Below are 24,269 nucleotides of genomic sequence, written 5' to 3' on the forward strand. Positions count from 1 at the left end.
TGTTTAGCTCCTTCAGAGCTTGTGCAGGACACCTACTCTCTCTTGCTACCCTTTCATACAGAAGGCAGAGAAAGAAAAAAGAAGATTTATCTCACATGATATATCAGTTCAGCCCTTTTGTTTTTTATTTATTTGTACTGGCAACTCTTCTTTAATTTATAATACAGATTCAGAATAAAATCTGTTGCAAAATAATCCACAAAAATGAAACCCTTAGCAGCTGTAAATGGGCACCATTTCACTGAAGCGAATGGATTTATACTTTTTAGTATCAGCTGGGGATCTGATCCATTATTTGTACACTCCAAATTCCTCACAAAGTTTTGCTTCTTTCTTTACCATAAAAGTACTGACAGGAAAACGATAATAACAGCTCTTCTGTTAGTATATTTCTTAATAATTCAAGCAGGTTCTTTTTTTCAGTGACTTAACTTTGATGTTAAATGCAGCCGCCCTCTGAAGACTCAGTACTGGTGAATCTGTTTTCCTGGAATATCTTGCTTTATTTTCAGAACTGCATGATTGTGTGACATCTGCTTCACATCTCATACGTGACCAACTGAGTAGGTACAAACCATGGCATACGGGTGAGTTACCTCCCAACAGTGAACACTGCTCTGCTTTCTGAGAAACAGCTTCTTCATATTAATTTTCTAGGAGTCTTGCAAAGATGTCACCAGTCTGCCTAGTTTAACAGCATGTTATATAAGCTAAGTGGGATGCAACAATAACATGTATGCCATGACTGAGGCAAATATTTTAAAAATCAATTTATGGGCTACTATCTGATAAGCTCACAAAAGAGAATTAGGTTCACTGCCGTACTTTCTAAATTTCAGGCATCTAAATACCAGAATCTGTATACCTGAATCAGATGGGTATATGAGCTTTCTATGCAAAGAAGTAAATATCCAAAAAATATTCACAGAAGCCATTCACTTGGGTGAGGAACCAGGACACACCAGAGAAAAGCATATACCGTGAACCCTGCTCACTCTGTGATTTGGCTGCCCCGTTCAAGGTTGGAGGGAATACCACGAAGATTCACAAATCACAGGCCAGAGTAGAAAAACATTCCCAGCTTTTGCGACATTCTGTGATAGATAACATATGCACCTGCTGTACTGGAAACCTTTGTTTTGTTCCCTCTGGTGCTGACTGTCAGACTGAAACATGCACAGCCCACTTAGCATGTGCAGCCTAAATTCTACACTTCTGTAAGAAAGCTATTGCAAGAAGCCACAAGTCTGCTTATAATGACATTACCTCACAAAATTAACTTTATTCATTACTAAAATTAAAGAACCCCAGTAAAAGTTTGTTGTCCCCTCCCACTTCTAGAGACTCTGGTCTAACAGTACAAGATGACTGGAAAGAACTCCAAAGAACCATTCTGCAACTGCTTAATGTACAGCTTTATATACAAAGCCATTACATGCATAGATTAATTTAAAGCTAAGTATTATTAAATAAATTGCAGTATTAAATCCATAAACACCATCTTGGTTGCATATGCATGATTTCTACATGAAAAATGTAGTTAGTGTTATAAACAACCATATCCATATCAAAATTAATTAGGATCAAAAAAACCATGCCAGCACAAGCACCAGAATGAAATGTGACCACGCATTTAAACATGCTTCAGTCCCAAAGGCTAAGACATCAAAATGCTTTAGTGGTCTGTTAACTATTTAAAAGAAAATCATGGTTCTGTGGCATATGTGTCATTCCCACTTCCACTACCCTTATGTCAGCTAACAAAAGTTCCTAACGAGCCAAGGCTCTTGGAGGCTCAACTGCTGAGACCATTAACATTACTCAAGACTTGTGCATGACTAACAGCTGTGTCCAAAGGAAGCTGAACTCATACCTTGCATTTCCACATAAACTGTCCTAAAGTTGAAGAGTATCCCAGGAAGAAAAGAAGGGAGGAGACGATGGGTAGAGAGGAAAGAAGGAAGATGTTGTCATTGGTGATTCTGATTCATGCCATATGGAACATATATTAATCAGGTCTGACAGAGGAAGCCAGCAAGTGTGAGCCTGACTACAATCCAGCAGTTACAAAGGCTGACTATGGTTCTCTTTCAAAAGTGAACACTGTGTCCACAAGTATTTGGAGTAGTGTTCACCATCCCTCCAGCTCAAAGCAGACTCCACTAAATAATAACGGAAGGGCTTCAGCAGAAAATATTTAAAACTGCTCTGTCCAGAATAACCTAGAACTCAGAAGCCAGAGCCACAGAAATGGACGAGAGCATCCACACTCCTGGTGACAGAAAGGGGAAGCGAGCATGTCTGCTCTAGATCCCGGGTGTGTATTCCCACTACCAGGCAATGTCTCACAGGAAAACTACCTCTCTTCTATCATGTTATGGACACCTGTCTGTATCTTCCTAAAACACCCTCTGGGGTGATTCCTACTGCAGGGACTTAGCCATTAGAAAGGCACTGTTGAGCAGCATTAAGACAAAAGCTCTAGCTGTGTTTGAATGACCAATATGGCTCATTTCTCTGAACTGCTACAGTCTGACAACTGCCTGCAAAACACAAAGAAAGTTCTTAAAATGGTACCAGTGTCACTTTTATTTCTTGACAGGTGGTAACCAAAAACCCCAGCATGCCCCAAACCAGCAGAAGCTGCACCTCCCTTCCCAAAATGTTTTGTAATGATGGTAGTCAATTCACACTAAAAAGATCTTTTAGGGCTGATGCTTCTCTCATAGTAATTTTATGTCATTCAAGGTCCACTAACAACTGTTGATTTTACACCAGGGTGCCAAAGAGGTATATTAGATCCTTCAACTTCAAGCTATTCCAGAGCTTGGCTCATTTGGCACTTCTGTGCTGCTGACACACACAGAACTTTAACAGATGGTCCTACAATACTGGCAGTTGTTTTGTACTGTGCTGGCAGTGAGGGGAAATACTCTACACAAATTGTCTGCAATTCTGGAAAATAAATGAAGTACAAATCCATATTAACCTCAAAAGCCAAACTATAAAAAGTCAGATTAGTCATTTAACGATGTATGTGCTCTGGGTTAAATGCTCAGCTGCTACAAAATCGTAGTATTTTCCTGCAGCCAGGAGAAGTATGTTTTGCTTCAGTTTCTGTCAGGAATATCCATAAAGATTTTATAATTACAAAGGTATTGAAATATACTAAAAATAAGCCTTGAGACCCTTCCTCATGTGATCAGCCCTGACTATCAGCAAAAGTACCTCCATAAACTGGATATTTTGACATAAACATGAAGCAACAGGGTGCAACTTAAGTTAACTGAATCTCTCTCTTTTCCTGTGCCAAACAGGATTCAAGAAAAAACACATCAGCTACTGTGAAAATGTTGAAATCAAAAGTGATGACCAAGTAAACAGCAATTTTACATTTTTCCTCACCCATTTAAAAAGTGATTATGTGCCACAAGCTGAATTTTACAGTCACTAATTTCACTAGTTGCAGTGGAACTTGCACTGTACATAAAAGACCAAAATTGCTCCTCCTTGTTTTTGTGTGGCTTTTCTACTTTATTCTGCCAAACTATCAGATATAGCAACTGGGTTAACTAGTAAACCATTTATGCAGAATAGTGCTTTTCAAATGTAAGCACAATGATTTCCTTCATCAGTATTAAACCTCCATGAAATGTATATCCAAACAAATATTTGACAGTCTCATAGTGCAATTTCAGAACAGAATTTTTGGAAATCATAAATACTTCAGTACAGTGCTCATGTCTTGTATTTCCTTTAAATGAAACATAGATCAAAAGATACTTCAAACTGAGATTTCAGAGGCTTGGTCTTTCAGATCCCATCAATTTCAATATATTTAGTTAAATAATATGCCAGTCACCTTGCATCTTATTTTCACAATGCTAGTTCAGTTGAAATAGAGTTTATGTAAGTAGCTTCAAAGTCCTAAGAGGAAAATAGAACCTTAACAGCATTACAATAAAATAGTCTTACAATATAATAGGTACATTCCAGTCTTCTTCTGACTGAATCAAAGCTACATCCATTTTTCAAAAATTTTATTTAATCCATTACGTTTGGTTAAAAACATGGTTGCTGGAACTGACTGGTATTATACATATGTGACTTTGACACCAGTGAATAGATCTTTATTCAGTTTAGTTCTAATTTTATACTGAAAGATCACACACCTCCTAAGTCTGAAGCTGTTAAAAGAGCTATTAAAATAACTAAATTTTCAACAGTTTTCATGTTATCTTTTCCTCCCTGGGAACTTTTGCCAGACTAAGATGATACAACATACTTCCAGAAAGTACAAGTGAACGATAATGGATAATGCATGTCTGAAAGTATAAATTATTTATCCTCACAAAAATGAAAAAAAATAATCAAAAGAAATGTTAAAATGTCACAACATCAATCCCTCTGTTTCTCTTCCCAGGTACAAACCTTTTGTAAAACACCCCAATCTATGATCAACATGGCACTTTGCTGTGAAATTCTCAGAAAAGCAGAGTTGGTATATGCATTTTAATAACAATAATGCAGGCACATCCTACTCTAGGTAGGGGTCCTCCCTTACAGATGCAGAATATGAGATAACATAACATGACAAAACTTCATTATTGTCCTCCCAGTTACTGAGAGCCTTCCCAGCTTCTGTAACATCTGATCATGACTCTCCCCACCCTTCAGCCCATGTCCTCTGCAGAGCACACCACAGGCACACAATGAACATTTCTTGCTCTCAGAACGTACACAAACTCTCCTGGCAAGAAGGACATAAAGCAAAAGTAGTCTCTTGGGGAAATAAAAGGCAAAGGAAAAGGGCTAAGGAGTACAGGATTTATTTTATCCATTCTAGCAATATACAGCACTTCACCTTTAAGGGAAGGTTCAAGTAGTCTCTGCTGAAACAATAACAGAATCATCTGCCTGCAGCTGGAAGCAAAGGTCGTTCTTAATGATTTCCCAGAATTGTGGAATCACAGAATGGCATTACTGCTACTGGGAAACACCTTAAAAATCCCACTGCCATGCAAAGGCAGACCTTTCACTAGACCAGGTAGCTCAGAGCTCCATCCAACCTGTCCCTGAACACTACCAGGGGTGGGGCAGCCATGACTTCCCTGGGCAACTTGTTCCTGTGCCTCACCACCCTCACAGTAAAGAATTCTTCCCTAATATCTAATCTAAACATACTCTTTCAGTTTTAAACCACTCCCCCTTTTCCTGTCACTACATGCTCCTGTAAATAGTCTCCATATTTCTTGTAGGCTCCCTTCAGGTACTGGATGGCTGCAATCAAATCACCTCTAAGCCTTCTCTTTTTCAGGCTGAACAATCCCAATTCTCTCAGCCTTTCCTCATAAGATAAGTGCTCCATTCCTCTAATCACCTTGGTGACCCTGCTCTGCACCTGCTCCAACAGATCCCTCTCCTTCCTGTGCTTGAATGCTACATTTGGTACAACAGTAAAGATTCAGTAAATTTAGAACTCTGAAAGAGGAATAAAATCACAAGTGCAGCATTTTTCACAAAGAGATTATATCTGTTACTTTGTGCTGCAGTTCATGTCCCAAGCTGGGCACTACTCAATTTTGATGCAACAAAATCCTAGGGATCACAACACAGTTTGTCTGATTTATCTCTGAAATACTGTCTCCTAAAATCTTTCTCCTTAAATACCTTTATAGTTTCAGTAGGCACTCCAGGCTCTGGAACTTTATCCAAGTAAGTAGTCAAGTCTTGATCCACATGTTCAAACACTAATGTTAACTTGGTCTCTCTGTCTGTTCGTGACACGGTGCACACATCAAACAATCTGAAAAGAGGAAAAGAACAGAAGAGGTAAGTATACAGGAACCAGTACAGATGTAACTTGCATCTCAAGCATATCCATTTAAATTTCTTACAGTATACAGAATGGAAAAGAAGGTATACCTCCAGAATCAGCACACTATTTGAAAAAAAGCTTTGTGCACACGATGTCACTACTTCTTTCATCACTTTTGGTCATTCTTTTACTGCAACTTCTTTATCATTTCACCTTGTTGCACAACACCGAACTAATCTACAAAGCTCTTCATAATACCACATTCCTATCTGATTACTCTACTTTCTATTGTTTTTTGGTTTAAAGTAGGATTTCTCTCATCCTCTCCATCTACCATGCCAGCTTTAATCACTGTTCTACCTTTTTCAAAAACATCTGCTCATCATTCTGTGCTTCATACCTATATTCATACAAGTGATTTTCACTATCCTTCCTGAAGTCCCACTTCTACAAAATCCTAATAGGAAACCATCTAAACAGCCAGAAGGACATTTCTTCCCAGCTGACATACTCTACTCATGTGCTTATTTATTTATATTACATGATCTGATCGCATTTCTCTCTGAGGTGAGGCAGAAAAATCAATCACTACTTTTAGTAGGTGACAGTAGTTTTAAAAAATGAATGAAGTTACTAAGAAAAAGGTCTAGACAGTTAAACTGAAGAATCTCTCATTGATAACAGCATAAACTAGTGTTGATACTATGGCTTATTTTTCAAACATCATATCAGTGATGCTGGTGTATTACTTTTATCTTTCATACTCCTCCTTAGAATTACTTTATTAAAATTAAGAAGTGCAGGACTTGTGGTAATGTTATCAAGTAGTATTTTTGTTGTTTGTTCAAGGACTAAAGGCTTTATACGCAGGATTTGAAAACAACTGATCACACACAAAGGAGTCCCTTCTTTTCCCAGAGGACATCTGACAAACAGACAAGATGTATGTGAGATCTTGGACTGAGATTTTACTTCTTACCTTAAATCTCAATGTATTTCACAAGAGAAGGAAACACTAGAATTGGCATAACCACTTGAGAAGAATGTAATTCAGGTTTAAGAGAGCAGTATTTTTCACTTGGCATTTACCATTGTAAGGCTGTGCTCTCATTTGACAGCATTTCCTAAAAAATCATTAGTCTGACATTGCAAAAATGTTTATTAGCCACCATGTTTTGAAAATGTATACATGCACATTCATTTTAGGTGAAGGATGCTTTTCAGTGAGTAATAAATTAGGAACCAGAGTTCCAGAATATGATACTAAGAGTGTCACCCTACCTCTGCTTGAAGACTAATCTGTACTTAATCTGTAATCATAATCTGAACAAACAAACATTAATTATTATAAGTAACACAGTGACCATAGGAGAAAATGTGTTGGCACATTTCTCATAATGACAGATAACGTTCTCTAAGATGCCTTCAACGGGGTGTACATGTCCTGTACATGGTAAACAAGTTCTGTAAAAAGTCACAAACCTTCCTGAAAAATGAAATTTACTGGTATTTGGCTGGAGGTTAATAATCTGCAATATATTTATATAAATCAATGTGGAATGTAGCCGGACTGCCTATAACCCCAACACATGCAAATAGAGAGGAGCCAGACAGGTCTCAACATCTGAACATAAACACTGGAAAATATTTCCAACTGTATGATTCCTTTGTGTTGACCTACATTCACCTAAAATGTTCTAGAACACCCCTTTTGCCAGGTATTTAATACACTGGCAAAACCCCCATATTTTCAACTATAGCAGAATTGCAATTAAAGAAAAAAAGGAAAAAAGATTTCACTGTATTAAACTTAGAAGCAACATGTAATTTCCAACTCACTGAGGAGGAAAATGTTGACTCTGTTAATTCTTCTGTATGTAGGTTATTTTGATTCTGGCATTTTCTGGCACAGCAAAATAAGGAACTCAGAGAAGCACAATTCTGGTTACCTTTTACTGAGTAATAATATTATCAGTGAGTATTCATATTATCTTTCCTTTCCACATACTTTTTATGTGAAACTCTAAATGCTTTACTGTTAATCATAAAAGCTTCAGATTCTGCACTGGGTCGGGTACAAATACATTGTGTTTACTCACAGAAAATATAGCTGCTACCTTAGAAAGATAATAATTTAAATCACAGGTTATATTAACTAATGATATTACAAAAAAAACCAACATCTGGCATTGCTCCTGCTAATCATTCTTGAAATAGATTGAGAAAGACACAGCCTCTTTATTTAGTAGTTTCCACAGGGATAAAACTACTTTATATAAATTATAGTCTCTTACATTCACTGTGAGAATATCATCCATAAAATTGTCTTTGTTAATTAGGAACATCTCTGCTGCCTACATTGCACATCTCTGAAGCCACTTCCTCATGATTTTCTGTATGTGACGCATTAACATGGCACGTGACTGCCTCTCTGGAATGGGCAGCAGCAAAAGGTCTTTTATTTAAAGAGTTACTATGTGGACACCGTCCTAAGTGAAGTAAATGTTCCTCAATTAATACAGGATTTCCATACTGAATACTTTGTAAACACAAGCCCTGCCCTTCTATTGTACTTACAAGAGAAACGTTTGAATTATTTGATTAAAGCAAGATCCGCTATGGGAAATCCTGCAAGTATTTAACAAGATGTTTGGCTGGGAGTCATACACCGCCCAGTGTGTCCATCTGAACTGGAACACTGTGGAAGAGACACTAACAGAGAACCTGGGTTTTAATGCACACATTTTTTTCAAGTTAATTGTACTAAAGCAGGAACTTATCAGCTACAAATCCCTGTCTCTGTTTTATGTGTTTAGTGCCTAGTGGATCTTCCTATAATCCAGCAGAATACCCGCCTTTCTACAAAAATATTTTGGGATTTTTTGCATGCAGAAAACCAGATGATGCTCCTTGAAGTCTCCACAGCTTCTTACAACACAAAATCTGACAAATGCAACCTCAGCTCACTTTCATTTTACAATATGAACACCTAAATGCTTTTAAAAGAAAGACAGTTATTACTTTGAAAACTATTGCATCTACTGAGTGGTAGGTTGCAACTGATCCCAGAAAGTCCCTAAATGTTACTAGATTTGCTTTTGAGATGATCTGAGAATTGCTATGAAGTTTCCCACTTCCAAGTAGCATAAACATTTTTTCCAGCTCAAACTGAGATAACAGCGAAGGAGATCAGCCCATGATACCTGCAAGAAATACTGAAAGACAGATCTGACTGTAAGACTTGAAAAAAATGTAGGACATAATTTCTCTTGGCTACTGTCAAACAGATGAGTAGGTACATTTGGAAAATTAACTGGATCATAGTCAAAAGGAAGACCACGAATTAGATAGCTGCTGCCAATGCATCAAGGGCTTACTGTTATGTTTCTGCAGTAGGACTAAGCCAACATGAATACATATGTATCCCTGTATGGTCACTCAGAGCACTGAACAAAACCAGTCCTCGCCTCCTAAAGATTTCTAATAACATGGATTTACTTTAATTTTCTTTGGAACAGTGTCTTCCTCAAAAGAGTTACTTCCTAGCTTATGCATAACAGAGCAAGAGAATTGGAGCCTTTGATTTATATGTAGGAGAAATGCTTTAGAAGACTGTGGTTACGTAAACAGTGGCATAATAATATGCTACAGTTTTAAGATTTCTCAAGTCTGAGCAAATACACAGATGAAAAGAGTTTGGTGGCCTCAACCTAACTCTGAAAGCTATTTATCTGCATGACAGAAAACCAGCACAGAACTTATGTATTGACAGTGTTTATGTAAACACCACAAGATTGGGATACCAAGACTATCACAAGCCATGACTGAGGTTTATGGACAAATAAGGGGAGGAGGACCTGAACAACTTCTGCTTTTACTGCCTTTGGCTTAGATTAATCCTGGAAGTTCATAAGCACAGAAAATTTCTGCCTCTCATACCTAGAAGTGTTGAAGAACAACAGTTGGTCATCCTTTTAGTCCAAATTTCAGCAGCAGCCTCAGACTCCTCTCAAGAAGTCACTCAGCAGCAAGCCCTTTGTACATCTCAACCTTATAAACCAGGTACTCCTTAAAAAAAACAGTTTGACCCCTACTTTTAATATTAGCTACCTTTTCCTTTCTTGATTTTGATGCAAAAAAATGACTGCTGACAGAAACTAGTCTCTACTTGGAATCACAATTACCCAATGTATTGGAACAAAGGGGTCATCTTTTGGATGAAGAAGACAATAGCTGGGCAACTGAACTGGAACATGTGCATTAGGAGAACCAAGCCCAACGCAGCAAAACAGGAAATAGAGTTTCCCACTCTGAAACATATGACAGAGTTCTTTCCCTCTGTTCAGGACATACTGCTTTGTCTCATTTTAATCAGCAATCACCCACTTCTCCAGGCCTCTGAATGCTGGTATTTCAAATGAAGAGTTTTCTTGCTCAAAGGAGCTTTAGTAAAACACTATTAGATGGGAAAAAAGTGCACATGCAGAGGAAGAGGCCGCTAAACTCAAAGTATTTAAATGGCATTTTCCCTGATATAACATCTGTAGAATCACACAGTAATGCAAGACCTAAGTTCCATTTTCAGAGGCACATGGGGTCTTTAAGAGCTTCACAATGTCCTTTTAACTCCAGCTGCAGCTGCGCCAATGTGCATCAGCGCTTAAGGTATGGCTCCACAGCAGACTGCAACATAACACGGACTCTGACTGCACCAACAGAACCACCTCGGTACTGGAAACCCACAGCATGAGGGCACACACTGCCTGCAGCACAGCCAGCAAGCCCAGAGTCAGCTCCATCCAGCCACAAGTCAGGTGCCCAGAGCCAAGCTTGATTAAATAATCTTGGGTATGTCTACAGTGTTCACGGCAACTTTATGTCTTAAATCCTTATTCTCTACTTCCTACTGAGTTCTTGGAGTTGGTGAACATTTCTCCTGCTTTGCTACCCCTCTAGGGAGGAGTAGCAGGATCACCTTTTGTCTCCAGGAGAAATCTCTTTCAGGCAAACAGTAGTAAAGGTAGATTTAACATCAGGTAAAATCAATTAATTTATCTAGGACAAGTAGATGTTCTGTAGATAGATGCTTTCAATTCTGAAGTCACTCATTTGTTATCTGCTGTGCACAGAGCAGAAAGAGCACAGAGAAGCAACTGTAGAATGAAAGAAAAGCAGCAGAAAATCCTGTTCTGGACACCCACTCCAGCAGAGCTCAGCCAACACTGCTGCTCACAGCTCACTCACCAGTGAGGTTTAAGGAAAGGAAGGGGGACATTAGGATGACAAGGCAATCGTTCATCGGCAAGCTGAGGTTTGTGCTGTAATTTTTTCCAGTCTCTCTCCCTTTCTGACTTGGAAAAATTATTTAAAATGCTAAGCTGTATAAAAGAGGTTTTTGTTCTTTAAGTGTGCGTGAGGAAGAGAGACAGAGAAAGTGACAGAGAGAAATAGATGCTCGTGAAAGCGAAGTAAATAGCACTGGCTAAAGTCCGACAGAGTGGGCTGACTGGGCAAGCGTTCAACGCTCAGTCCCGACTGCAGCCCTGACCTGCAACACCCCTGCTCTCCTGCACTGGGCCCCACTCAAGCAATGACGAGCTCGGGTGCCAGACTGAATGGTTTTGTGATGCAGACAAATGTCTGCTCCAATGAAACCACCAAAACCAGTTTTCATTTTCAACAAAAACCAAGATTTGTGCCCAAAAGATGAAAAGGCTAAGGACATTTTCTCACTGTGCCACCCAAACCACTAAAAGATGCAGTTGTTAAAAGAGTTTTACTTCAAGGAAAAATAGGCCTGACAAGATGTTCTCTGCACCTTTCTTTGTTTATAGCAGCACGCTGTCTCTTTCAGCCCTCACACTGTCATTTCCCTTTTACCTTCTTCCCAGAGGGAGATTATCTTTAACAGACAAGAACCAGAAAAGGATCTCGTAGGACTCCGTAATTCAAACTACATCCTGCCTTGCAGAACTCCTCTTCAGGACTTATCCAACAGTTCACCAGTGTTTAAAATGCTTAATTCCTCACGAGTCCATGAACAATCTCAGTGCAACTGATTTTATCCAAACTGGCCACACACGGAGCCCTTGACAATACAGAGGGAAAATCCCAGCTGGGTGGTGCCTCAACACAGCCTGCGTGCTGCCCTACCAAACACTCTGTCCCAGGGCAGGCCAGGGACACGCCAAGTCACCCCCGGATCAGAAAAATAACATGGCCTGTTATGAAGACAGTCGTTGACAGATTGTTTAGGATCAGCAATAGCTGTCTGACCTATTCATAGTGCTCTCATGTGATCCTTCAACAAGTAAATGTACACTGCCTTTCCAAGTCATGTACACTGCCGCTATACAGTGCTGTGAGCTTCCAGCAAGCTTCCAAAAGCTTCCAGTTCAGAGTACAAACTAAAGATGCTCCCATTCATTGGCAATGTGTTTGCATCTGTTGATTTTTAGATTTTCTTTATAATACTTTCCTCAGGGAATAGCTGTATTCCCTTTTAGATTCCCTAATTTGCTCAACATGTAAGTAAAACTTATGCCTGAATATTGATTTTGTTTAATCCAAATGAAATGAGCCCAGTTGTTATTCTGGACTTCCAGCTGTACATAGTGTAAGATGAGATAAAACAAAATCCAGTCTCTACTGTAGCTCCCAAACTGCTTGTTACAGACTCCACATTTCAGTTCATATTTTGAATTCATTCTTGTGCCAGACCTACAGGATCTAAATCTAAGCAGAACATCTCTCTTCTAGGTTTAAGTGAAAACAACTCATCTTCAAAATTTGTATTTCACAACAGTATAAATTATCATTCATTCTTCAGTGGCTTAATAATCTAATCTATGTACACATGAGATTTAATCGTGCTAACATATCAAAAATAACAAAGGAAATAATAACCCTTCACAAAAAAATATTCATTGCAAAAAGTCAAATTCAAAGTACTGTTCGACACTCTGTACAATCTCATATAGTTTTTTAAAAGCTTGCAATATTACAGCAGTTCCTGAGGTATTAAATTCACTTTTTAAAAAATTGTATATAATTCCAATGCAAATTTGAGTACAAACTTTTGCTTCTTGTAGATTCATAGGAGAACCTAAGAATAACAGAGCAGCTACTGTAGAAGGTGACAGAGGAGGTCCTCTGTTTTGACGCCAATAATCAATCCAGGGGCTGCTGCTCCTGAAAGACCTCCAGGTTACTCCATGGCCACAATTATTCTGGATGATGGTGGATGCACTGAAAACTCACGTGCTGCTTGAGCCCTAGTTAACCACCCAGCACAGGCTAAGCCCTCAGGTACACAAGCAACCTGAGAAGAAGCAGCCTGAAGGTAAATCTGAAGGGCCTAGCTGTCAGCCACTGAAAAAGCAAGCTAAGGGGGCTTGCTAAGGGCTGCCAATACCCCTGAGTGCTGATGATGCTGCTGCCACTTCCCAGGATGGACCAGTAGTGGCACCTCTTGAAAGGAGTCCAAAGCCATGATGTGATGGCGAAGAGCAGGGGAGACAGAGCAATAGATGCAAAATATTTTGCTGTGGTTCTGTTACTGGCATGAAGTATTGTTGTAATTATCTGTGAGACACTGACACATTGAAGCCTTGTAAGAAAATACATTTCTATTTTTCACAGGTAGAGTTGGGACCAAACAATTTGTCTTTCCCAAAGAAGGATCAAGAGATGACTTTTAGAAGGGGAAAACTTCCACAGTTTAACAATACCATGAATTCTATTGCTAAAGCAAAAGAGCACAAAACAGAAGAAAAAAAAGCCTTAAGAAAAACAAAAGGCTAAATTGGCTAAAGTTGGCAATACTATACATGCACAACGTAAATAAACAGCATATATGTATGTATGTATGTAAGTACATATATGTACTTACATATATGTAAGTAAAAAGAGATGTTAATAAGAAAATAAAATTAATTATTTTAAATTACTTGGGTTGTGTGGCTCTAATGTATTCAGGGAATACTATTACTAAGGGATTCCATAGACCTTTTAACGTAAAACGCTATACGTCCATGTATTAAACAGAAAGCAATCAGCAAAGGAGTAAACCACAGTAAAACAGTGCATGGTTCACTCTCATGCCCATTTGATTATATTTGGGTTTAATATTATGTATTATTTCTTAAATAAAAAGTTATTGTCTCTCTAAATGACATTATAAAAAGGAAATCCTTGGTAAGAGAATGAAACCAACATCTCTGGGAAACAGGGTGCAAATTCTACCAATCTGTTTATTGCTATGACAGCATGGTCAGTCAACATGACAACACAAGCTTTGAGTGGTATTGTGTTAAATTTTTTAGGCCTGTCAGTAGAAGAATGCATTTCTGAAGCCAGAGTACCAGTGTGCAGAGTAAACCTGTCATAGGTCTTGACCTTGCATGATCCACCAGCCCTGAGCTACCAAACAACTTTTGCTGCACTTAACCTACAGCATGCAAAGCACCTGGGTGATTTTTAAGTATACACATCACCTAAAGCTTCATCTGCCTTATCTGCCAGGCATCTTTCCTCTTTCTTATACTCAGCCAGTCATCACCTGGATAGAAAAAAGTAACCCCCTGTCTGCCATTTCAACCCCTATCAGATTTTTACCTATGCAGTGAGAACTCCACAACTTGAGGCCCAACATGCATGGTCCCCTTCTGCAATTAGGCATCCTTATCTGTACCACAATCTCTGCTCCCTAAGTTTTTTGTTACCCTTTAGTACTAAATTTGTGAATATGGGCACTCATCTCTGAAAACTATGGTGATGATGTATTCTAAGGCATTTTTCACAGTATTTTTTTGTCCTTACATTCTGAAACTGTGAACTGTTGTTTTCCCAGTCTTAACCTAGGAGACTAGAATACAGCGATAGATGTGAATAGTTATTATTATCTTAAAAATGGAAACAGCAATTTAACACCAGATATTGAAACTGAATGAAAAGAACTTTTAAAAAATGTCTGCATCTGTTGAAAGAACCTGTTTATGGATTCACTAGAACTGCTTAAAATTTCCTGAAATGGATCAGACATACCTGTCCACTTTCAACACAAGTGGTTAAGTGGGGAATGCAGCTGCCACATTCAGGATTAAGTCAAGTGAAAATTCAAAAGGTGTCTTACTCTCTGTGTGTTGCTTTCCACAAATTTGTCCTGCATGAGGTTGTATCACATAAAACCAGAAATGCAGTTCAGAGTGCTTTTGGTATACACGTGGAAAGGAGAGTGACTTCCATCAGGCTTTGATGCCAAATGTATTCCCAGTAATACTCCTGTGTGCCATGATGCCAGCAGCACCATGAACTTCAGACAAAGGGAATTACTCATTCACTTCAGCAAAACCTGGAAGGGAGCACAGTGAACTCAAGCAACCTTCCAGTGGCACTGTACTGTGTCCTGTCACCACTACTTCACATGCTACAAATAACATCCCATGTACCCAAAAGTAAACAGCACTCAGTTGATTTCCAAAAATCAAAATACAAAGGCAATTGCTCACATGGGTAAGAAAAACAAACAGGATCTGGCGAGGTTTTGTGAGGAAACCTGATCTACACACAAAAACATTGCCCTCTTCTTTTTAAGTTGCAGATGTAACAAAAAAAACTGAGTGGCAGAGCAACAGAAAACTTTATGCGAAAAAGTGAAGTGTAAGAGGATATTTATGCTAGAACTGAAGTATCAAAACTATGGGCCTACAAAGTACTTAGATTCAGCAGAAGGCAGATTTAAGGCTTGTAAGAAAACTATCAACTTCATTGAACATACCAGTCTTTGGCTAGCCATCATCAGACAGGTCAAACGCCATCCACCCACACCACAGCCCTGCACAGTCTGTGAAGCAATGGGTTCTCCTCTCAGCTTCCATGGAAAAGATACAACTCCTGTGATGGAGCTACTCAGAAACTGGGGGTTAGTTTGAATGGGTCATGTAGGTCCTCATTTATTCAGGAGAAAGTAGAAAGTTGACTGAATCACTGTGGGGAGGGTACTGTTCTCCCTGCTTGCTATGGAAGATGCCTGATGACTAACTTAGAAAAGATGCTTTAATTTAACTGAATTTAGAAGATATTATTATTCCCCAGAAAGAATGTAACCGTTCATTTTTACTTGGTGGGAATGCAGATTCTGTTCAGTTCATTCCTGAAGTTATTTTAAAATATTTCTTCCATGTAGAAGTTAAAACAAAATGGGAGACAAGTCAAAACAAAACAACAAAAAAAAAACACTAAAACCACCTCTGCCCTATTCACTCAACCCTCAAAGACCAGCATCAATCCTAAACAGCTCAACATACAAGACCCTTTACCTAGGCCTCATGAAGTTGGTACATTTATTTAACTGGCCTTGGCACAGGTCCAGAATTTCCTTTAATCTGAAAGCAACTTTCACCTGTGACAAACTTGCAGGATTAAGTTTAATATTCATGTTCTGAAGAACAGAAACAAATGGGACTAATAAATCTTCAATAGAAATTTACAAGATTCTTCTGGCTTGATAAATTTAGCTTGGGGCAATTGCTCCTTAACACTCGATACATAAAAAGGGATCCTTTTTCCATTAGCACACAAATTCCTTACACATTTCATCTGAACTACATCTTGCAAGTGTTTTAAGAGCTGGACACCATTGTGGTCTTTTTCCCATTTGTGACCATTCAAATGTGGCCATGCAAGCTCCTTGTCTGCCTTGTCATTTCTTCTATGAAGCTGTCTTTTTAAATTAATTCATAGCACATGTAAAGTAAACCAAAAATATCTACTTTTGTAAGACTCAGGTGCTGTCATCCTCCAGTTCTTAAGGTAGATGTCTGATACACATTTCCTCCCTTTCTAGGCCATTTACATGGCACAGTGAGGCAACCATTTAAAGATTAACGCACATGGAGTGAACTATCCTACGGACTACACAGCTCTTTAAGTATTTCCTTTAAACTCTTGCACACATATGTAAAAGAAAACAAATTAAAGATTATTTGAAGAGTTTGGCAATGAAAATGAGGTGTTAGTAGCATTTTGAGCTGGTAATAAATTTTATTCGACTGTTTTATTACTACAGGGCAAAGGCAACTATTTCTTTTGTGATGTCTTTCAGCAGCATGAGACGAAGGTTTAAATTTTAATGTATGGGTAGTTTTGAAGTAAATTCAGCATTTTGTAAATTACAGTTTACGTCAGATGTAAATACATGGCAAAACTGCTTTTTGATTGTTTTGCATACATCCTCTTTCACATTTCTGAAAGAAATGAGCAAACTGTAATAAATCTCGCAAAACAAGGTCTGGTTCCTGGAGTGCTAAAAAACATTTTTACATGAAGGCAAATGCAAACAAGGCCCGTGTAGCCAGCTGGTGCCAGCCAAGCAGGGTGTGCTCTGTGATGCCCAGGCAGACAGTGTGGGTCTGGGCTGAGCTGAGGGAGGGCTGGGCACAGCAGAGCCCATGGCCAGCGTGGCTTGGTCCAGCTCCCAGCATCAGTGAGCTGGGAGGCATCTGCCTGGGAGCGAGGCAGGGCTGGCTCCCATCTGCTTGCAAACGCTGCAAGGACTGACAAAGCAGTGATCATGGATTACTTAAGATCATAGAGAAGTCAGTGAGAGCCTTAACTTGCCAGGAATTATCACTTCAGGTCTGTCCCGCTCTTACACTATTCCCTACACCAGGAACCACCTCTCTCACTTCAGAGTATAAATACTGGCTGAGACAGAAACTAACCGTTCTAAGCCATATGTGAATTGTTTTATTAATGTAATTATTTTAATTTCAAGAATGAGTCAAGAGACAATGAGGGCTGAATGAGTTGCTCCTCAGTATTTTCTATATTCCATCCCTGAACTCCACAACTTACCTGTTTTGAGAAACAGCACAAAAATACCACAGTTGATGGTCTTAAGCCTTTGTAGAGTTAACTAAACAGGCAATGGTGCACACCACAGAGGCCCCACAGAACCACCACAGTCTAAGAAGGCCTTTTCTGTGGTTAGCCTGCCTATTCCAGTGACACATTACTTTTTTTTCCTAACCTTCACCTTTTTCCCAACCAACAGAAATACTTACTTCTCTTAGTTCTAATTTAGTGCTTCTCTTCATCTTCAACTTTAAAAAGCAGTCAAGGAAAAAAACAAATTGTCACAAATATTAAAAATATGTAATTATACTGGACATCATCAGAAAAAACAAAATTTTTATGTGAATCTTCAGGTTCACCTCACCACAGGTATTTAATTATGGTGTCACTGAACTACCAATTTTATCACTTGCTATATCATGTAACTTCTGAACTTTTGTGTGAGTGAACAGTTACCAGCGATTCTAGCCTTCAAAGACAATTTTTTTTCACTGACATGTCCAACACACAATGGAAGAGAAAGAGGCAAGAAATAAGATTCTAAACTCAAGGACTAATTCAATTGAATAGATGCAGGGAGTAAAGATGTGGATACAGACAGTAAAGATGTGGCTCCATCAATTTAATGAAGAAAAAAAATCATAAAACTGTCAAGATAAGTTAAGTGATTTAGGAACAAATGTCCCAAATTACAAAATAATCTATGTATTTAGGGTAATCAGTACATTTGGGAATCACTTGTTATCCAAAGTCTCAGAGATTCTCAATGACTTCTCAATAATTTTCAATTAATATCCTAAAGCCTAAATCACAATATAAGATTGGAAGAAAAAACTGAGACTAGTTGACTGCATTAATAAGCACTCACACAAAAGACATTTGCATTGAGATGTGTAGATACTGCAGCCCACAAGATGTTTCCCAGTCTTGCAACAGCAAATGCAGAGGCAGGAAAGATCCAGCCCTGGAGCTTTTCCTTATGGTGCACTTCAGCTTGAGAGCCTTTCCACCACCCCAGGTCCCTGAAGCAGTAGGATACTGGTGAAATAAAACTCCTAAGTTATTCCAGGAAGCTGACCTCTACCATTTTACACAGGATATTAAATAGACCCCAGCTGTCTCCACTTAGAAGTGACTTAGTTCACATGTTTTATAAAGGTCCATTCAGCTGCTTTCTGAGTTATCGCAGAATTGAAGTCACTTTCTGTGAAGAAAAACAAACTATCCAGTGATTTCCCTTACCCACTTTTCATGCAGGCATATCTCAGTTTTCAAACATCATAACTGGCATCTAGATGTTCTAATGCAAGAATCTGTGTCTCGATTATGAAAACATTTGATTCACAAATAGCTGTTTCAAGTCCATTGGAAGAAACATAAAAAGTAAAGCTTTCTTTTTTGCTAAATCCAGGTAGACACAGTAATCTACATTTCTATGGATGCCTCAGTATGCAAGCACTTATGGTGTATGACTATGGATCTGAACACAGTGCAGTTCACACAATTTCAAAAACAGATGGCAGGGAAGTTACATGGATTAGGATCTTACACAGCAAAAGAACATTTCTTCAGGCTTGTGAAAATAATAGCAATCAACCTATTAGAAGTCCATGATAATCCATGTCCATTCAGAAAATTTTAGTTTTATTCAAGAACTCAACAGACTTTTCAAAAAAGCCTCCATTTAAAAGCTGACAAATGTTACTTCAATATTTTTGTATAAAGGATGTGCTCTGGGATGACTGAGTTCTTAAAATGAGTGACTAATCCTGATAAGGGATGGCAATTTCATGCTTGAAAGAAGAAAGATTAAAGTGATCTTGAATTCTACAAGATCTGAATACTTTCAGAAAGTATTAAAGGAGATACATAATCACATAATCTAAATATTCTCTAAAGCCCCTAAAAATAAGTATTTGTACTGTGAACAAGAGGAGAAAAAAGCCAGCTATTAAAAAAACCTAATTGTGCTGCTTTTAAACACTGACATTCCCTGTTCAGTTGTCCCTGTTGCTGCCCAGGTGAGTTTAAGCCAATATATGCCAAAAGATGCCTGGGGTCTTTGCCACTCATATTAATATTTATAATTTATATTTACTCTTTCCAGAACATATTAAATAAAATGTATTATTTTATTATACTTAAGAGTGGGATGGCATTTCAGTTCCATGTTCCCATTTTCAATATCATGCAACTTTTTAAAAACCATTAGCTTTTGGGATGGTTTTTTCCCTGACTTGCCCTTATCCCCTTTCCATTTTTTCTAAACTTTAAAAAAGAAAACTGTCCACACATTTTTAAAGTGCAGGCAATAAATGTCTAATAACCCTAATCCATGTTACAAAATAATAATTCTCAAGTTAAATGGAGTAAAATCTTGACATTTTCATGGTTTTCCTTTTCCACATATACCCACATGTGTAATATTCATATCCAAACAGCTTAATAGAGTAGATTATTTACTTTACTACTACTATATTGTTTTAGTAGATCTATAATAAACAAAACTGTTTTCAAGCCTATGTCAAGTTATGTCAAATTATAAAACAGACACTTCACATAAAAATCATGGAGCAGAATCTTTCAGCAGTATTGACTGACTGATTTTAATTTTGAAAGCTATTACTGAGCAATGTGGGCTGACATGTTTTGAGTTTATGGAAAAACAGAAATCCCCCCAGAATTATTCCAAGAGATAAAGGTATAACACCGCTGCTTTACAAAAACTCAGGTCTTGGATAATTCAGACTGGAATGTAAGTTAGACACCAGAGTTTTCCAACTATTTGCAATTGCACAGTTGTGCAATTTGCCCAAAATTAAATCAAGGCAACGAAACTAAGTGAACCATGTGCAGCATCAATTTTTTTTCAATAATGACATAATAAACCCAGTTAGTGGCAAAACCTGTATGAGATTAGTATGGCAGAGTGAAGAGTAATGACAAAAAGAGAAACCACAACTGAGAAAGCTTGGAAAGGTGCCTTAAACTACCTGTAGACTGCATGAGTGGCCATCTCCAACACACATCATCAGTTACTTTTTCTGTTGTAAAGAATTAACGATTTTTGACCAAAATGACTTCTGCTGTAGCTTAAAATTGGGTGCAAGGTAAGCAGGCAATGCCCATCCATCCCAGCTACTATCAGCTTCCTTTAGCACTTTAATGCCAAACACAAACTAGAAGCAGACTGTCTGAAGCCAGAAAATGTCACAGAGACCCACACTCCCCTACTACAGAAAGTGCATAAATTTTGCCAAGTGATAAAAACAAATGCCTTGTTCAAGTTCTTACCAACAATTCATGTACAATAGACTTTGGTTAAAAAAAATTTCCCCTGTAATACTCACTTCGTCTTTCATCTAAATTCTTGCAATCCAAGTTACCCTCTGATTTCTATACTAATGTTTTGTTCCCCTACACCCAAAATAATTTCCTATTTGATTTTGTGACATCTGTTACTGCACAAACTCTCTACCAGCATTTCCACTTTTCACCTTCAAACTTTACTGACTGGCATTAATCTCACTGAGATTGAGCAAGCTACATTTGAATGGCCACCCTACATTGGAATCATAAACTGTTTTGGGATGAAAAGGAACTTAAAAGATCATCTACTTCCAATCCTCCTACCACGCACCCTTCACTAGACCAGGCTGCTCAGCTCCATCCAGTCTGTCCTTGAACACATCCATGTGGCCACCTGCCACTTTTCTGGGCAAGCTGCTGAATGAGTCACCTACCCTCACAGTAAAGAAATTCCTAATATCTAATATCTAATTCCTAATATCTAATCTAAACCCATCTGCTTTTAGTTTGAAGCCACTCTCTCTTGTTCTGTCGCTACAAGCCCTTGTGAAAAGTCCTCCCTCTTTCATTTTTGTAGGCTCCCTTCAGGTACTGGAAGGACACATGTAGATCATCCCAAAGCCTTCTTTTTTCTAGGCTGAACAAACATAAATTTCTCAGCGTTCTCTCACAGGAGAGGTGCTCCATCCTTACAACCAACTCAGTGGCCCTGCTCTGGACTTGCTCCAACAGGTCCATATCCTTCCCAAGCTGGGGACCCCAAAGCTGGATGCAGTGTTCAGGTGGGGTTTCCCTCACCAGAGCAAAGCAGAGAAGAGGGACAGAATCCCCTCCCTCACCCTGATGCTTTGGATGCAGTCCAGGACACCTTCGACCTTTTGGGCTGTGAGTGCACATGGATGGGTCATGTCCAGCCTTTCATCTACCAGCACCCCCAGCTCCTTTTCCAAAGGGGTGCCCTCAATCCCTTCATCCCCAGCCTGTGCTGATACCGGGGGTTGCCCTAAACCGGGTGCAGCACCAGTACCTGGTCTTGCTAAACCTCACGAGACTTCCCATGGCCCCACTTCTCAAGCTTGTCCACCTGGGCTCCCTCTAGAGTCAAAATGAGCATTTCCAGAGAGCAATTCACTGTACTCCAGCATGGGCACCAAGGATGAGTTGGATGAATTATTCTCCTAAAGCACATGCTCACTCTGCACTCAGTATGGGGAGACCCCAAATGACTAAAATGGAATACACTTTTAATATTCAGATCAATAAAGTGTCTAATCACAATTACCTCACATCCCTATCTTGGTATGCATGGCTGCGTGTACCTTTTGTGAGTCCATCACGATACACTGGAGCACAGCCATAAAGAAAGTCCTTGTTGCCCTCAAACATCACCCATTCCTCCAGAGAGTTTAAGAATCCAATAACCTTAAACTGTCCTGCTGTATCTAGCATCCTGCTCTATCTATATCCTTCAGGAGGAGGATATAGATCAAAACAGCAGCCAGGATTTCAGTGACTGGAGAGAGCATGGATGTAAAGGAATGGTGTATGACCCAAGTGACAAAAACTGTGCTGCTGCAACTCTCTATTTAACTACCCATCATTACAAATCTAAGACTTCAAATCATTCCTCTTGACTGCTAAGTTTTTGAATTACTTCTTGTTTCTTAATCTCTCCATTCTAAAGCCTATTGTTACTATGTCAAGTTTGGGAACCATCCCTTTTCCAAAAAATGTCAGACTTAATTATTGTGGGCACTATGACTGTGTGTCTTGACTATTAGAATTTCTTAAATCAGCTATTGAAAGTTACTTCAGGCTATGCAGAGAGTGATCTCTCTTTTTTGTACTCCAGGAAGAGCTACTTCATTGATTGTACCTCCAAGTGTTGTCCTTAAATCTTATCTATTTGTCTTTAAACTTATTCTTCTATGAACAGTGGTTATATTGTGCTTTATGAGTATTTTCATGAACTTAGTTTACTGCTTCTTCTAGAATCACAGGTTCAAGATCCTTGCCATTGATGACAGCAAAAGATTATTTGTTTTTCATGACTTAAGCTTTGCTTCTGCAGAATGGTCTTGTTCACTCTCAACTTTGGATTACTGGAAACCAAGCACTCTTCGAACAGTATTTTCTTACAGACATCACAATATCCTTTTGATTTGGGATATTCCAGTATACCTTAAATGTCTTTAAATGTCTTCTAGGAAAACTCCCCCATCACTGTCATTCACCTGTCTGCCATTTATCTATATCCACAAATACCTTTCATTTTTAGTCAAACGGATTACCTGCCTCTTCTGTGCAAATCCTAACTCTTCTTGTTCTTGTACTGCCATGATCTTTAGTTTTAGTCTCACTGCTGTATTTTTTCACTTCTGTACAAATATTTGCTTCTGAAATAACTGACATCTCTAAGCAATGTTTTAATTTGACCAAATAAAATTTGAAAGTAATAAAACCTTCTTGAGTTCTTAAGAATAGAGACAATATGAATAATAAGCAACAGAGAATTGAGAAATGCCAGGTAATGGCATAGTTGTTTTTTTTTTAAACTATGCTACAAACATAAAGTCAGTAGGATGAATGGGATTCTATGCAATGAGGAGATACAGGTGCTCAGTTCTGCAGAAGTATTAACTTGTCTGGGCTCTGCTTTAAATTTAATGAGACATATCATTCTAATTTTCAGACCATAGTCATTGATTCCAACCTGTCTGGATATGGGTATTACTGCTTTGATCCAAAATTGTTGCTCAGCATTTTATAAAAAGCAGAGATAAACAGTGAGGCAACAAATTGATTAAAGATGTCTGTAAGGAAACCACAAAGATCAGTGGGTAGGCCTATCTCCATGAACAATCTAGAAGGTTATCTAAGGATAAACAACACACTAATTAAAGTGCAGATGTTGCCTAATCTCTATGTCATAAAGTTCACAAATACAAACTATGCTGATAGATAAAAGTCGGCAAAACGAGATTCACTTTATAATCTACTTCCTAACACAGAGAAGGAATACAGGTCATTGACTTTCGCTGTCCTGAAAGAACCTGGAAATCAGTAATAAAGGTTCTAGAGCTGTGTTAGTGAGTAACATTAGACATAAACTTCAAAACAGTACAGCAAAGTCTCTAACTGTAGCTCTAGAAGCATTTGCCCTTGAAGAAAGGACATGTACACTGCACTGAAATCAATGTATCTGTGATGCAACCTGCAATTTGAGAGATAATGTTGGACAAGATGCTCAGGTGACAACACAGAAGCAGACACCAAGTATTTAACA

At 38.6% G+C, this 24,269-nt stretch overlaps 1 protein-coding gene across 4 annotated transcripts in view; it reads right to left on the reverse strand.

The window, feature by feature from the left end:
* Positions 1-24,269, reverse strand: part of CDK6 (cyclin dependent kinase 6) — a 137,091-nt gene that overhangs the window by 100,418 nt on the left and 12,404 nt on the right. For all 4 annotated transcript variants that reach the window (XM_063151366.1, XM_063151385.1, XM_063151375.1 and 1 more), the window contains exon 3: positions 5,671-5,806. In XM_063151366.1, coding sequence (XP_063007436.1) covers positions 5,671-5,806 — 136 coding nt within the window. The remainder of the gene's footprint in view (positions 1-5,670; positions 5,807-24,269) is intronic.

Source organism: Melospiza melodia, chromosome 1 (assembly GCF_035770615.1).
Source record: "Melospiza melodia melodia isolate bMelMel2 chromosome 1, bMelMel2.pri, whole genome shotgun sequence".
Lineage (NCBI taxonomy): Eukaryota > Metazoa > Chordata > Aves > Passeriformes > Passerellidae > Melospiza > Melospiza melodia.